Genomic DNA, 18,499 nt, shown 5'->3' on the forward strand with positions numbered 1-18,499 from the left:
CAACTCCTCACCATCTATAGAGCATACATTTTAAATTTCAAGCCTCTTACTTCAAAAATATAGGATTTTCATACAAACTTCCAACCCCCGTTTTATCCCCTGGGGGTCGAGTTTCGTAAAATCCATTCTTAGCAGATGTTTACGCCCTATAAGGAACCTACTTGCCAAATTTCAAGTTTGTAGCTATTATAGTTTCGGAGATTTCGCGATGAGTGAGTCAGCCTACCATCCCCCGTTTTAACCCCAAAAGGGAGTTAATTTCTAAAGATACATTATTTGGACATCTTTTCACCATCTTTAGAGCTTACATTTTAAATTTCAAGTCTCTTACTTCAAAAACATAGGACTTTCATACAAACTTCCAACCCCCGTTTTACCCCCTTAGGGGTCGAGTTTCGTAAAATCCGTTCTTAGCGGATGCCTACGTCTTATAAGGAACCTACCTGCCAAATTTCAAGTTTGTAGGTGTTATAGTTTCGGAGATTTCGTGATGAGTGAGTGACCTTTCGCTTTTATATATATTATAGATTGTGACGTTGTTGACATTGTATTACTTGTCGATGTAATTGAAGGTTTTTTTCGTTTGTTAGCAAACACAATTATTTTAATATTTCATACTATTTTCAGTCAGAGAGTATTTTAATAAGTAAAGTATTACTAGTTCATCTGACATTAAGTGAGCACAAAAAATCTATTGGCTAAAAGAGATAATGACAGAAACAAAGGGGTCGTCTCTTAATAACGCAATGTTTTTAGCTTCTTGCTTATATGTGGTGAGGTTTTAGACTCCCTCCCTAATACCCAAAATAACGTGTATTTTTATCGAGCAAAGTATTTTGAGATTTTCAGTAGGGTAAAACCGGGATAGATGCCTCACTTTTTGAAATAGCCACCTAATTTTAAAAACATGATTTTTATACGAATAATTTTTATTAATGTAGCTAGCTTAATCCTTTATGTTGAATTATGACTATTTTTTTTCAACCTAGCCAATGCAGATTAAGCAGAAATTAGCTTTTTGTGAACCCTTTTTTTGAGGATAGATGCCTACCCATATGGATAGTTGCCTCACCTTGAAAATAGTGAGTAGGATAGATGCCCTTTAAACCGTGTAAACGAAAAACCAAAAACCAAATGTTAGGTTAGGCTACTCCTAAAACATCGATTGTCTCCAAGAAACATGGGAGATAGCAATGAAAAAAATTTTTGTTTTTTTATATCTTTTAATTGTTATAATTAGAATATAATTTTTATATCACACAGATTACTATATATATATTTAATTAAATTTTACAAGCATTTATTCAACAAAAGTATAAATTCTTAATTGTTGGTCTAAAATATTCATATCAAGTGTCAACATGCACATTGCACAATCATACTTTCTCATCGAAAGCTGACTGTAGGTTTTCTATAGTCCAAGAACATACTCGAGCTCGCATTTCTTCCTTTCTTTTATATTTTCGTGGCATAGTTCTGCTAGAATCAGTAAAACATCCAAACATAAATATACCTAAATACATAAAAAATATAACAGACACAAAAAAAATTATACATATAAACTTACTCTGTATATGATGAATGAAGGGATAGATGCCCCTAAGGGCACCTATACCTCAAAAAATCAGGGCAACTATCCTTTGTGATTGGGATAGATGCCCACGTATTTTTTAAATAAATTATAAACAAAATAGCATCTATTTACAACTATATGCAGACTCAATGACCCAGTATATAGACGTGATAAAAAATATAACGGAATTTATTACTATTTATAAAATTATACAACCTTAATTACTAACCCTTAAAACTTTGACGTGTTTGTAAATTTCGCCACGGAGAAAATTACACACACGATCCAAACGCGTCCTTGCCACACGAATATCTGTGGATATCTGAGGTACGGGGTGTCTTCGACTCCTATTTATGCGATTAATTTTTATTTGTGAGTTCGGGATGTTAGGTTTTTAGAACATGAGGCATCTATCCCACTGCGGCATCTCTCCCGGTTTTACCATATATTATCTTTAAATATATGTAAAATATGATTAAACCTTGGAAAATTAAGCATATTACAAAATTCCATATAGGTCATATCAAGGTTGTAAGGTGATTGTTTGTTGTCCGTTTGGTTTAGAAATTACACGGAGGGGAGGGGGAGGATCCTTGTGATATTTCGTAAATTAATTATCGTCTATTGACGACCCCAAAGGAGGAGCGTTAGATCGAACCGAGAGTGTATGAAATTCAACTATAAGGCCTCTGCCTCGAATCTTGCGGGCAGCGGGGCAGCGGCGGCGGAGGCACGGGAGCGGCAGGATCTTATGCGTAAAATCAAAGGATCGGCCCTCGAAAACAGCGGCGCGGCAGCGGAGTCGGGGCGAGTAACGAGCGGTATAATACCTACGGTAATGTTAATCTAAGAGCGGTACACTTCAGTCAAGCGACTCAAGCGGTAACCGGCAATTTATTTTTCTTATATTATTATTATTATTATATTCTTAAATTCTTATTATAATATTTTATTTCTTATATTATTTATTCCAGACTAAATCGTCCTTGATTGCTTCAAGAATATATATATATAAAAAGTAAAAAGTTTCTACATTCATTCTGGTGTAGTCGTAGAATTTGTCAGGATATTATCTCTGTTCTTCATAATTTCGATAAAACTCGCCTTTTATTTTCCTTGCCCTCTAGTAGGGATTGACTTCTTTCTTTTGCCCACACTTAATAGAGCGCCAGCAATAAATTGGAATCAAAAAGATATTGTTGCCGTTGTTCAGACATTTTGTTCGCGAATAAAAACGAATATCTCGATGACACAATACTACGCCGCTATAGTACCAAGCGACCTACCCGTTGGTTTCGAGAACGGGCCTGCGTTGTCCGCCCTGCTCGCGCGCCGCCGCCGCCGCCGCCTCCGCTGCCCGCAAGATTCGAGGCAGAGGGCTAACAGTTACTGTCTCAGATTACCTGGTCTATGAGTTTACACTGATTTTTGTTTGTAAGAGTTGTTTTCTATCCTGGTGTAGCCACTCATTCCTAATTAGAAAGACAGTTTAAAATTACATATTACCTAAATAAAATGCATAAAAATAAATAGTTTACAAACGAACTTAAAATACAAACTAAATTTTACTTGTATTATGGTCCAGTTGAATAAGGACAAATACACAAACGAGAAACAAATATTTGTGCAAATACTCGCACCAAGTGGGAATCGAACTGGCAACCATCGTCGTTAATCGGAGCTATCTCCAGCATTACACCTAAACGATCGTAGTTGAATTTAGCTCGTCAAAATGTAAACTCATCTGCTTCATTTTATCACATTGAAACTTTAAAAGTAATTTTCATAGTAGGTATAGTATATTTTTTCGTTATCTATCGTCTATGTTTACGCACATGGAAAAAATTATAAAACTTATCAACAATAGACAAGTTTTACAAACGGGGCGTTGATAGATGAATCACCGGACTCAGTATCATTAGTGTGTAGACATCTATTTTACCGCTAAACAAGCACGCTCGTTGGCGCTTAATGTTTACCTACTCGACATAATAAGAAAAGTTTTTTAAAACAGCATCGATGTGTGTCACCGGTTCACAAAATATTCAGTCAGCGGTAACGGCAAGGTTTAGCGTATTACTACTTACTAGTCTGTAAGGTGATTTCGTTGGCAACCGACGCAGCAGCAAGTACGCGCTTTGGAGCGCAGCGTTTGCGCCTATAAATGGCGCAAAAATTGTTATTTTAAGAGCTCGAAGAAAAATGTTTAAGTAATATTTACTGTGATATAAAATAAATCGGTACCAAAGTTCTATGTATCCGTGAGGAATCCAGCTACTACATCTAGTTTTCATTCGAGTGAAAGGATCAGTCGAAAGAAACGTCTTCATCGTGTTTATGTAAGTTAGTAGAAATGTATCTTATACCTATTACTGGCCTACCTGTTACTTGTGACTAATTTTTTCACGTTATATGAGTGTTGATTCAAATAATGTAAACAAGAATATACTTTATAGAGAAATAAACCTTATATTAAAACCATTTATGTACACTTTTATATATTTAAGTATTGATACTCTTGTCAAGGTCTTTTAACAGATGCGAATATAATATTATTTCAATTATATACAGAATTGTGTATCGCTAGATGTAATGTTAGTTATATTCGTGTGTGTATTTGTTTCCAAGGAAAATTCAACTGACATCTCGTTACCTAGGCAAACAATTATTGTGATTCAGAGTAATGCAGTCCATTGCAGATTTCCCAATGTTCGTATTTCGTTCTTGACCTACTTCTAGTTCAATGTAATTTCGATATTCACTATCGTCTCTCAATCCGTCTTAGTACGATAAGATCACAACACTACGTTCTTTGTAGGAAGTGTTTGATAAACAAACGGATACGTTATCAACGCAAAGCGAAATCCACACCGATGTCGCAACCCACACATAAGGCCTGTTTCACCGGTTGCAGATAACGTTATTTGAGGGATTAAGGCATCCAAAAGATAATAGTTTTGGAGTTTACTCCTTAAGAATCGATTTTACATATAAGGCCTCCGGTATGAAAAAAATATGCAGAGTTAAATCTACCGAACGAATGACATCATTACGTTTTTGTTAACGCCATCTATCAGAACCCCATAAGGTTCCAATTGATGGCGTTATATGTTTCGTTTATTTACCATTTGATATGGTATTAATATTTTTCTTAGACTAAGCCTTTTTTGTGCCTATTTAGACAGTCGAACTGAAGGAGTAAACTCCAGTCGTGCGTCGGAGCTGACACACACACTTTTTTTGATACCTATATTATTATTTTTTCATCATCGAATGCCACTACATTGATGAGATGTTTCTATTCGCAGTTGTGAATCTAAAAGTTTCGGTTTATTAATTAATGTGCAGCAGGTCTTCATAGTCTATTCTACTTTCTTACTTAGGGCCGGTTTTACCTGTTTATATAGTGGATTTAAATAGCAGAAAAGAATAATACTTATATTATAAACATCATCATTATTACAATCATCTGTTAGATACCGCTATCTGTTAAATAGCTATATCCACAACCGGTGCAACAGACCCTTACTGATTTAAAAAGTTTGCAAATTGTAGCAGATAGCAAAATTATAGTTAATAGCTGATGAGCCTGCAAGGTTTGTTCTCTATCTGATGAATTGTTTACAAAAACATACCGTCTCTAATCGGTTGACATTATGAATATGATTGTTACAGACATTTGTATTCAAAAAGTGAAAATTAAAGAAGGAGAATAAGTAAAAGTTGAATGCATTTTTAACACCAATTTTGAAACGGGACAAGAAATATACATAGACGTTTTAAATAAAAATATCAGTGCTAAATAGTACACAAGATTTTGTAGATTTCCAAGATATTAAACGAGCATAACTACATAGATTCTCTAGCTGTAAATAATGCAATAAGCTTGACTGTACGTTTATGGCGATTGGAATTTTATATATTCATAATTTTTACTTTCAACATTTTGGTGATTCGAGCAACCTTTGTTAGGGGCTGATAAAAATCGGATTTTTGAGTAATAATTAATTTTTCACTACCGCAATTAAAGTATACCTTGAATATAATTTTAAAATATAGGTATGCGTTGTTCTGAAATGCAAAATGTTGACGGAGCAATATTTGACTATTTTTAGAACTCGTAGTGTCTTAAGTGTCGAATATTATATATATATATAATTGCTTGCTCTACCGGCATCCAACCCCAAAAAAAATTATTATTGCTTTTGTTTTTGTATATTAATTAATTATTTAAATTATAAATATGACGGCTTTAATTTTGAAGCCACGTTAATATGATTGACAATTACTAATTTAGGGCGAATTATTCGCACTGGTATTACTAGTATTATATATATGTTTGTGGCTGTTGCGCTGGCGGTTGCGGGTTCGAGCTCAAAAACAATCAAAAAAGATTCTAAAACTAAAATCGAAAATTACAGAGGTATGTCTATTCTTAACACACTTGAACACATCGGTCCAAATGCAACAATGTAACTATACTTATAAATATTATAAAGGGAAACCTGTTATTGGCCTTTTTTTTGTAATTTGGTTATAGTATGTATAACTGAAATGCTGTTGGTTTTCTTAATAAATCAATTAAAAAAAAATAGTGTCGGAGATTTCGTGATGAGTGACCTTTCGCTTTTATATATAATATAGATATAGATTATTATTATTTTCTAATAATAAAGATATATTCATATTTATTTATTTATAAATACGTATTAAATTTTAATCGAAAAATCCGTTTTATTTCGTTGACGAAATATACATAATATGACACTGCTAGATAATACTTACTAACATTCTAGCTGACTTGTGAAAAAACAGATATTTTTCCTGATATATACAATACCACTTTAATGGTCTTTGTTTTTAGAACTTATTTTTTATTTTTCTTATCCTGAGATCCTACTGATATGAAGTTCGTCGGACTAGTTGTCTGGTTAGTTCATATGTATAGAAATGTAAACAATTCGTCAGAGAAAATTTTAAAATGATAAAATATCTGACGATAACCGTGTATGCACTTATATATCACTTCCTTATTCGATTGATTTCTAGGTTGATTTAAATCGATAAAATCATTTCAAATTTTATTTACAACATAAATGTAGTAGAAAACTCTCAAACATAGTGATAAAGAATATTCATGACATAATATGTCCAATGGAGAGGAAGATGGAGATATTTTTATTATTGGGTTAATTTAAAACTAAAGTTATTTAAGTCGTGTGCTGTAAATAACACTTTGGTTAATAATATTTTAATGTTTACAATATATATATATATATATATTAAAATGTAGTATTTATTATGTGGTATATAATTAAGAATTTGGGTATTGTTAATTATATTTACCTTTTTCTTCTGCTACCTATTTTATTTACTACATGTAACCCAAATTGATTAGATTTTGTCTTCACATAAACTAGGTAATGAATAATACGGTCTTCAACCTTTAAGTATGTTATTTTTATAATAAATACGGACAATGCATTTTATAATCGTTTAGATTTTAAACGATAACCAAATATTATCGGTTACAATAATTATTCTATATTTTGAAAATATTATTTCTATTTAATCGAATCAATCATCCATACTTCAAAGTAATAACTGTGCTAGGTATCTGCACGTCTATCTACTTTTAAAGAGTCTAATCTAATTACATACAGAACCATAAACAACGAGAAAAATTGTTTGAGAGTTAAAAGAAACATAGTATTAAAAGAAAAAGCACTGTTACGTATATTTACTTACGAAATACTTTCCTTTCTTACGAAAATTTCCTTATATTCGTATACGCAAGAGGTGCTCATCTTTATTATTTAATAGTTACTTTAAAAGAAATTTAAATTAAGCAAAGTTTTTGACGATCATTAATCATTCATTATTTAAATTTGCTTAAATTAAAAAAAAAATATGTGTTTTTATTCGTAGAATCCTGAAGCAGTCTCAGGATTAAAATAGTCGTTTGTCCCTTTCATTAATTAACGTCTTTTAACCTCTTTAATCTCTGGCTCTACTGATTATGGAAGTAACCAAAAACGTGATTATAACCGCCCGGATAGTTTATTTACTTCTGGCACAACCTTTCAATTTTCAATATGGAAATATAAAAGCACGTAAAGAGCATGTATACCTTTAATTGATTTTGAAATTAGTAGTAAAACTTAAACAATCGTTGGTATACTAAATAAAAATAAAAGAAGTATGTAATGTTTTCCTTAAAGACTAATTTTTTTTTTATGTCACTAGGTCGGCAAACAAGCGTACGGCTCAGCTCAGCATGGTAAGCGATTACCGTAGCTTACAGACACCTGCAACACCAGAAGCATCGCAAGCGCGTTGCCAACCCAATCCCCAATCCCCCCAGGAGCTCTGGTCACCTTACTCACCAACAGGAACACAATACTGCTTGAAAACAGTATTATTTTGCTGTGATCTTCTGTAAGGTCGAGGTACTACCCCAGTCGGTGCTCCATATTTTGAGCAGGAAATTCCTGCTGTGCCCTACCTCAGTCAACTATTAACTATTATTGATGTTCTTGATAGCAACACAAACGCATTCTATCACGTACTGCTACAAAGCTAATTGTTTCGACGTAACGTTAAAGTTTACAGTTATGGAAGTCTTTAATGATGCCATAACTCTTAGGTTCCCCAGAACCGATTAGTTTTTGAGAATTAATAATTCGGTATTATTTTTATATATGTTTATTATTATTTATTTTATTTTATACTTTATTGTACACCACAAATATATTACAAACAAAGCATAAAGATAGTTACAGACAGTGAAGTACAATGGGCGGACTTATGGCTAATTAGCCATTTCTTCCAGACAACCCATAACTATAACTATACCTAAACGGAACCGGGATTTCCCGGTCCTTTCGATAATTTCGGCTATTTTTAGTTTTTATTATAACAAGTGTAATTCTTGAAAAGTGTAGTGTAAGCAAACAATTAATGAATTCGCTTACTAGAGATAGAATTTTGACGTAAGTTCCATACAAATTATGTCAAAAGCCGATAGGTTTTTACACAATAACCCCTGTACTAGTGAAAATACGACAATACTAGCGATAGCTATAGTAAACCAAAATAGAGATAGACAAATTATTGAAACCGGCCGTCAAATGGTTGAATATACATACCGATACCTGACATAAAGAACATTGTATCTGATTTTGTTAAGTTTTCAGGAAAGCGTTTTAAAATTTTGTTGCATTTAAAAAGTGACCAAGTGATGTTAAATAAAGTGGTATCCGTAATGAAGTAAATTGTTCTACTAATAATTTTTGCGTTCTGTAGTATTAACTTGACCACGTTGTGATACACCAAACGGAAAACTGTTTTTGTTCAAGTTACTATGATTATGAATACGATTGTTTTAGTTTAAAAACATTGTATCAACAGTTTCGCTGTGTGGATACGGTAGTAAAGAATATAGCCACCCCCTTCTCTTCCCGTGGGTGTCGTAAGAGGCGACTAAGGGATAAAACAGTTCCACTACCACCTTGGAACTTAAAAAGCCGACCAATGGCGCGATAACCATCCAACTGCTAGCTTTGAATAACAGGATGATTTTATACTGTAATGGTCGGACTTATGACCATTTCTTCTAGACAATGATTATATATATACATATGTTACATATATGTATGTAATATATATATGTGTGTGTGTAACATATATATTTGTTTTGTTTTGCCATATATGTTATTAAGCCCTTAATCTCCTTATGACTTAGGGATATGAAAAATAGATGTTGGCCGATTCTCAAACCAACTCCGTGACGACCAACCCGATACGCACACAAAATCCGTCCGATTTCTAGAGGAGCGTTGTATGTTTTGTACCAGTATGAATGTGATCACTCTAATGGGGTAAATATTTAAATACCCTTTTACTCGTATTTAAGTAAATTAAAAGTAAGTAAAGTATGTAAAGACTAAAAGTAAGTAAAGGCTGCAGCGAAGCTAATAATACTCGTATTGTATCTATATTTTTCCTTGTATTTTTGTATTTTGGCTTGCATGATCTATTTATTCGTAATTTCTAAACGGGTTAATGGATCGTTAGATTTAGAATCATAGTTTTTTTTTTCGAGCCTATATTTAATTGAAATTGAAATGGAATAGGAAAACACAACTACTCTACATTTGAATTTTTAACCGACTTCCAAAAAGGAGGAGGTTCTCAATTCGACTGTTTTTTTTTTTTATGTATGTTACATCAGAACTTTTGCCCGTGTGGACCGATTTCGACAAATTTTCTTTTAATCGAAAGGTGGTGTGTGCCAATTGGTCCCATTTAAATTTATTTGAGATCTAACAACTACTTTTCGAGTTATATCTAATAATACGTTTTTACTTGACGCTTTTTTCGTCGACCTACGTTGTATTATACCGCATAACTTTCTACTGGATGTACCGATTTTGATAATTCTTTTTTTGTTGGAAAGGAGATATCCCAAGCTTAGTACTATGATAAGGAAACTAGGATCTGATGATGGGATCCCAGAGAAATCGAGGGAACTTCTTGAAAATCCGCAATAACTTTTTATTAGGTGTACTGATTTTAATGATTTTTAATTTAATCGAAAGTCGATGTTTATCATGTGGTCACATTTAAATTTCATCGAAATCTGATAACTACTTTTTGAGTAATCTTTGATAATGCGTTGTTACTTGACTTTTTTTTCGTCGATCTACGTTGTATTACTCGTCGATGTAATAAATGATGATGAATGATGTAAAAGTCGTTTTTTTTTCGTTTGCGAGCAAACACAATTATTTATATAGTTATCAAAAGAAGGAGCTTGAAACAAGATTACTAAATAAAATACATTGGTATTTTTAAATAATTTTGTACGATAAAACATAATAGACTGAACTACTTATTTTATGACTCACACGGTGAAAGGTTCGTTGATAAATGAATAATACTTATTGCATAAGACACTGTATAAGAAATATAAAACTAAATATAATATAATTACACCATCCACCCAACTTTGATAACAAGTTTATTTTTATGTGTGGGTTGTCTGGAAGAAATGGCTAATTAGCCATAAGTCCGCCCATGTACTTCACTGTCCGTAACAATTTATGCTTTGTTTTTTGTAATATATTTGTGGTGTACAATAAAGTAAAAAAAAATACTGTTTGCTCGCAAACGAAAAAAAAAACGACATCAATTACATTGACAAGTACCTAATACAACGTACATAAGTAGACGAAAAAATAATCAAGTAAATATGCGTTATCAAAGATTACTCAAAAAATACTTGTCAGATTTCGATGAAGTTCAATAAAATAAGACTACAAGACAAGTATCAGCTTTCGAATAAAACAAGAATCATCAAAATTGTTATACCTAGTGAACATTTATGCGGTATAATATAACGTAGGTCCACGAAAATATAGTCAAGCATGTATTCATTATTAGGTATAACTCGAAAAGTAATTGACAGATCTCGATTAAGTTTAAATGGAACCACATAACAAGCACGGCCTATCGATTAAAAAAATAATAATTGAAATCGGTCCCCACCCAGTAAAAAGGTCTGAGGTAACATACATTTAAAAAATACAGTCGAATTGAGAACCTCCTCCTTTTTTGTAATTCCATTAATAAAGTAAAAGGAATAAAAAATTAAGATGAAAGTTGGGAAAAGATAAGCGGGAGGGATTATAATATGAATAAAATTATATAGATTATACTTTGTAAATGAGATAGTTTCTTATATAAAACCTATAAAAATCGATAACGTATATAAAATATTTAAAAAATTGAATTTTAGTGGCCAGTTTCATTTGACAAAAGTAATTACGGTTCTTCGCGGAGGCATCAAAACCAAAGTTTATTTTCCGTAAAATTCCATTCAATTCGTAGCCAGGATAAATTGGAGATTCTTAGTAGTCTAATTTGCTTATAAAATATATTTATGTTGTCTATATATTTCAAGAAGTTTGAGATGAAAAAACTAGTTAAATAATACTTAAAAGGCATTCATAAAACAATATACTTATGCTTGGAATGAATTATGAGAGAGTCATATAGATTTAGAAAATTTCAGCATTTGATTTGAAAACACATGCCACTCACGCCATTTTTGGCCCGAACTTTTGGAGGCCTATTTCCAGCAGTGGACTGCGATAGGCTGAAATGAAATCAAATGCTGAAATTTTTACATCAAACAGCTCGTATACCTACTAGGAGAAAATTATTTCGGGGATGATTGAAATTCATTGTAACTTTTAAATTACACAAAATGTTTCATATCTTATTAATATCGGGATCGAACCCGCGTCTCCGACTGACCGTGTCGGCGCTCTAGCGAATTAAGCTATGGAACGATGTACCCGTTAGATTGAAATTTTTGATTTGATATGATATTCAAAAATGTTTAGAATTCCTAATGTGTGGGTAACACAAAAATAAACTCGTACATATTATATTATTACAATTTAATAAAAGCGTAAGTACCTATTGTTAAAATATTCCACAGAAAGCGGTATGATACTATAAAAAGAATTCTCTAATCATTAAAAAATCAATCAGATAAAATGTCGCTACTCGTAATAGCTGTATGACTGGTAGTCTTCAAGGCGATAAAAATCTTTGTACTAATCGATTTGCAAAATGATCGAAATATCTTAATAACGTCATATTTTATAGAATTGTTTTTTCTTTTATATCTACAATAGGTATATCTCTTTTTAGAGCTATTTTGAGATACTTATCGTTTGAAAAAATATTTTAAATATAATCTATATAATATATAAAACCGTATAATGAAAAATGTATTATCACGGTTTCTAGATTAGTTTGCATTGTTTGCAACGAAAATAATCATAAAAACTGTTATGATTGCACAGTTTAAGCGTGTGTGTTTGTACTATCGTAAAGCGTTATAAATCCATTCTATATTAAACATAAAAAACTTTATAGTCAATGGTACGTTTTTAGGAATACCTTTAAGTTTAAACATACCTTTTAAGACACCAATGATCAACGGCAGCGCATGCCAACGGCATGTTGTCTACAATGAACTACTCCTTTATTAAAACTGCTATTTACGTCATGTTATATATATAATCTAAGAGCCTGTTTCACCGGTTCCCGATAAAACTACCTGACGTATAACGGTAGGTATTGACTAACCCGTTGTCGCAGTTGACAGAGTTCCTGGTTTTCGCTCCAAGATTGTGGGTTCTATTCCTATCTTCAGTATAGGCGTAATATTTATATGTATTTTATACATTTAGAAAAAAATTATTTTGATGATTTCTTTATTTGTAACTTAATATTTCGTTAAAATTATTAAAAAAATTATGAGTCTTAAAACACAAGGAAGGAATTTATTTAATGGATTCTCTTTTTCATATTTACATATAAAAGGTTGTTTAACAATAAATATTTTTATTTCAGATTCAAATAGGAGTAAGCAAGAAGATAAGCATAAAGAAATCAACTAATCTTCAAAATGGACAAAATTAAAAGTACGAGTTGGGCAGAAGGTGGCACGCTAAAAATTTTTTAATATATAATAATTTTTATTATACTTTTACTAATAACTGAAAAATATCAATAACAAAAACCTGTGATAATATTTTAAAAAGTTTAAACAATATTATAACGTCAGGCGATTATAATCTAAAATCTAGATCTAGATTCTAGATAAATAACGTCATTACTCTGCTCGGGCGCAATCAATTATTTTAAGATTACTTAATTTTATATTAATCACGTGTCCGAAATTATTCCATCCGTGTGTGAAATTATTTCGTTAATTATGTCGATATACACTAAAAGACGGTTTCTCTTCATTTACTTAATTATTACGTAAATTTATTATCTCATAGAATTTGAGAAAACAACGACAAAATTTGGTCCATGTCGATTTAGATTTTAATTTATTTTACAATATAAATATAAACCGCTTCGTTACGTAACGCGTTACGGTGTCAGTCTGGCTTGCCTTTCTCTCACGCATACGGCAGCGGTAGGCAGGCTCCTCCTCTCTCACTCTAACCCATAGCGCTAGCCGTTCTTTCCCAAGTTAAATAATTTCAATACTAAATAGTTCAACTTAGATTAGTTTAAGTTATTACGTCTGTCTTGCGTCCCGAGACGCACACATTTTTTAAATGTATCTATTCTTTATTGCATATAAATAAAATATATCTTAAATCATCATACACAATAAAAGAGAAGGGCATGCTAAGGCATTATTGATTTAAAGAGGCGATTTATGTAAGACAATCATATAGGTGAGAGGAATTTTTTGACAAAGTACTGGGTAGACTAAAATATAGTTGATGGACACGATTGACCGAAAACGAAACTAAATGAATATCGGCTACATCGCCTACGAATATACACAAGAAAAGAAAATATTAGTAATTATGAGATATACATACTTAGAATTATAACTTAGAAATTATATAAAACACTTAAAAGTAGATTGCCATGAAGTGAAAGTTCTTGAATCTTAAAGTACGAACTAACAACAATAACTAATTTATTCGTAATAACTAGCCGACCCTACTCCACCTTGCCCCATTGTGGATACGCTAATGGACCCGATAGATATTTGGCTATCTTGCAAAATGTCAAACACGTGTAATCTAAATAATTATTACATTTTTTGATATTTTCCTATATTACACGCTTTTTATTAGCTTCACCTGTATGTTTATATGTTTGTAATCGACTTTTTTGGACTTCATTTTGACCAACTTCAAACGTTTAGATTTAATTTAAACTTAGTAGACTTATCGAGGAGGATGATGACAATACACTAATTTGATAAGATTATTCCTTTTTAGTCTGGTTTATTTATAAAAGTATGTTTTTAGTTTTTTTTTAAACTTACTCCTTAATTTTTCATTTCGTTAGAGATTAGAGTTAGAGTTTTTCATTCGATGAATTATTAGAAAAATTTGGAAAAAAAATCTGTCAAAAGGTGAAGCTATATGCGCTTAGCAATACACTTTTGTATATAGGTATCTATAGATATTGGAATATTATATAATATTAAAAATATTCTTTAACATATTTTAGGAGAGTTCGAAGCAACGGAAGACCCGAATATATCGATCGTAGCCGAAGAAGTCCCGACTCTCACCGTGGCCACTATTCTTGGAGTCGCTATTGTTATCCTCATAGCTATTGTTGTAGTTTTCGCACTAGGAGTCCTCGTTGATTGGCGTCAGCAGTAAGTATTTGTTTCTGAATAAGACTCATATATCGTATGTTTTTTTTTAATCTGTTTTGTGTCTAGTGTATTCAAAATTTGTAGAAAATTAGATCAATCCATGATCAATCACACATTAATTAATAGTTAGTAGTAGTTAATATTTAACAATTTTAAAAAAATTTTTAGGCGGTTACTTAATAAGAAGATAGGCGAAGTTAAAAGAATGAAAAATCATAAAAGGACAAATACATACACCGAATCTGATGTGGTCAGCATAGCGACAAACATGGAGGAAGCAAGTATGAGCACGCCGCCTGCTGACGCTCTGAGAAATATACCATAGCTGTAACTATTTTAGCAATTTAATAATCTATTATATAATTATTATATTCATAAAATATTTTGATCAATTATTTAATCTCAACTAAAGTATATCATTGATACATAAATCAATCAATTAATTGCTTATTTTATTTGAACTTCGACTATGTTAATCATTGATTTTATCAGGCTTCATGCGTAAACATTACCTAGGTATTAAGGTGAAATTCAAAGACAGCTTATTATCATTATATATTTCAAGAATTGTTTATGACGTTTAGATAAAAAAATACATATACGTTTTTATAAATAACAAAAGTAATAATGAAAATATGGTTTAAAGGGAATAAAATGTGTGTAACAATTAGATGTCTACAACCTCAGAAGTTAGTAAAATAAATATATTTTTTGTTTTTGTTATATTCTCAGTGTATGTAGTTATGCTTTTCCCTGATATTACTAAATATAAAAAAAAACACGATGACTGTAGTATGTATAAACTGAATACCTGCCTAGAAAATTTAACAATTTCAAAGGTATAATGTTATATAGGTATATGTTATGTTTTATACTGTTGTATTCCCATTATATAATATATCACTATACTCGTATAACATAACATTACTACTTAAAATTTCATTCGCTTTAATATACTCGTATATTCTTTGTACAATACCATTAATTTTAATAGTATAAAAAGTATATCTGATATTTCTCTTTATAACTTCTATTAAATAAATTAATATTTTAAACGAACTGACGTGAAAAAAACTATTCCTTTTTGTAATTAACTTTAAATCTACTCATTAAAAGTACCTACCTAAGAATAGATAAACATTAAAAAATATATGTATTTACATGATTTTTAATCAAAACGAAATAGGTTAATATATTGTGATACTATTTAAAGTAGAATTATATGTAAATGTGTGTTTTTTTTTTGTAAGAAATGTAATAATATATAATTATATAATAAAATAAAAGTATTTAGTCTTTGTTGTTTTTTTCAAATCATCTATCATTCGATCATTGCATCTAACAAAGAAATGAATGTATATGAAATCTTGATTGCTTCGGTTTCGTTTCGTCACAAAAAAGTAAAAAAAGTAAAAAAGTAAAAAGTAAAAGTGCAAAAGTTTATTAAAAGTTTTGGATGCCTGTTTATAAATAGGTACATGTGCAAAATTAAGGTATTGAGAAGAATATGAACGGGGATACTACTTTTAGTAGTATTAAAAGATAGGAGCGTATCCTTGTATCCTTATACAACAAATCATAAGCCCCCGAGTTGATAGATTACCGCCGAGTTGCACGAAAAGAAATTAAAATTTAAGTAGTGATTAAACTAATTTAATCGCAAGAATTTTATGAAATTCTTATGATTAAATTAGTTTAATCTCTAGGGTAAGGTGGGGTACAGTGTTACAAAAAAAATAAACTAGAATATAGTATCAAAAATATTGTATTAATCAGCATATTTTTGGCAAGGAAATAAACTTTAACAATCTCTCTTTAATTAAAATAACTCAAACATTAACATTATTAGCAGCTACTTAATTTAAATTACACATTAATTAAATCAGTCGATTGTAACACTTAGCCCCGTATCTGGGGTAGTCTGTTACAGGGTCAGGGGCTCAATGTTACAACATTTAAAAAAGTAATAGAAAAACTAACAATAAAAGAAAAAGTTCTAACAAATATTAAATTTCTTTAAAATATCCTTTGGGAACTTATAGACATCTGTCTGACATGCTTTGCATTTGCTGCTTTTCGAAGACTCACGCCATTTTCAAAAACTCACGCCACTTTCAACCATCATAATCGCTTCTGCCATATCTTTTTCACTATGAAGACCGTAATCCGTCTTCCTCTTACGATTTCGCACCATTTTCTTTTAATACCTTGAAATAGTATATGAAAATTTTAATTGTTACAGTGTCACACAGTGCCATGTAACACACTGCCCCAGAGAGGTAAACCAAATAAAAAAATTCGTAGCGTATTTTAGGTTATGTTTACAACAAACTACTTACAAGTGATTTTTAGCTAAATATACATTAAATAAAGGAAAATTACCATCACTTACCTAAATACAATACTTCCGGAAAGAAATTAAAAACTTGGAAATTATTTTTTCGTCGTTTTATCACATAAAAACCTTTTTTGTTTATTATTTTTTAAATACGGTACAAACTGCAGCGATGAGAATTGTTTAAAGATGGCTGCTTGGGAGCTTTACAAACATCTATACCAGCATCATAAAAGTAAAGGACAGGGACGGAGATATATGCATTGTAACATTGTACCCCGTGTAACACTGTACCCCACCTTACCCTACTTAAATTTTAATTTTGTTTCGTGCAACTCGGCGTACGTGTATTTTTTTCTTTCTAGATACGTGAAGTATTCTCTCGGGGAACTCCTTTGCTTATCATAAAGTCACATAGATATAAATATTTTAATTTACTGTTTTATTTAATGTGCTAATTTTATTGACTTAAGATTGTTGTTTTATTGGAAAAAATGATTAAAAAAAATTACACGAGAAAATAAATTTAAAAAAATTACACGAGAAAATAAATTTTCTCCTAAAGGAAGAAAGAGATAAAGTACGTATTCAAATAACTTACCTTATTAGGTATATATTCATAAGTCTTAAATCTTTTTTTTGTTTACCAAGTGTAAATCAGAGCTTGTATTAGTTTTATAGTCAAAACATTATATTTAGATATTTATTGATAAGAATAATATAAATACTAAGCTGTTAGTGTTATCGTCTAGCAGTTTTTACAATAATAATATTTTAATCAAAATATCTAAAATATTCAATTAGTACAAATGATAGACCATCAATTAGCGGAACAGCACCTCAAGAGCATGAAGCAGCAGTAGAACAGCTGCATAAGTAATATTATGTAAATATATTTCAAGTATAATAATATAGATTGTGGCGTATCATGATTTTTCGCAGATTTTCACGTGCTGCTTCCGTGCTGATTTCATGTGCTCACGAATGAAATAGAAGGTTCACCAGGGGCTGCAAGCATGCCCATGTATTTACCATATTCATGTACCTTAGAGCCAAAAGGGCCATGACCCGGGGTTGCAGTTAGTTTATTATATTTTTATAAACTTTTACTATGTTTTTATAACTCTCCGCACAGAGTTACTGAATTATTCATTGTCATCGGTCCTTGATACGTGTGCAAAGTTTTAAATTAATCAAACTTCTGGGAATTGGTGAAAATCATGCTCAAAGATTCCATTACATACATACATACAACCCAAGCTAATAAAAACGTGGTAAAAAAGGTCAGACGTATATATACAAACGTAAATCGACAATATTATGGATTTTTATCCTTTTTCTCTTAATATATGGGGCGGCAAACTTTATTATC

The 18,499-nt window shown here is 31.2% G+C and overlaps 1 protein-coding gene across 2 annotated transcripts; it reads left to right on the forward strand.

The window, feature by feature from the left end:
- Positions 1-3,504: 3,504 nt before the first annotated feature.
- On the forward strand, positions 3,505-16,088 carry LOC123654028. 2 transcript variants are annotated; one of them, XM_045589992.1, is made up of 4 exons: positions 3,505-3,916; positions 13,004-13,092; positions 14,639-14,792; positions 14,961-16,088. In XM_045589992.1, the coding sequence occupies exons 2-4, from the start codon at positions 13,059-13,061 to the stop codon at positions 15,115-15,117; spliced, it is 345 nt and encodes a 114-aa protein (XP_045445948.1). In that variant the 5' UTR covers positions 3,505-3,916; positions 13,004-13,058; the 3' UTR covers positions 15,118-16,088. The 2 variants fall into 2 exon arrangements, with proteins under 2 accessions (XP_045445948.1, XP_045445946.1); XM_045589990.1 differs by having other exon boundaries at positions 3,505-3,912.
- The last annotated feature ends 2,411 nt before the right edge of the window (positions 16,089-18,499 follow it).

Source organism: Melitaea cinxia, chromosome 5 (assembly GCF_905220565.1).
Source record: "Melitaea cinxia chromosome 5, ilMelCinx1.1, whole genome shotgun sequence".
Lineage (NCBI taxonomy): Eukaryota > Metazoa > Arthropoda > Insecta > Lepidoptera > Nymphalidae > Melitaea > Melitaea cinxia.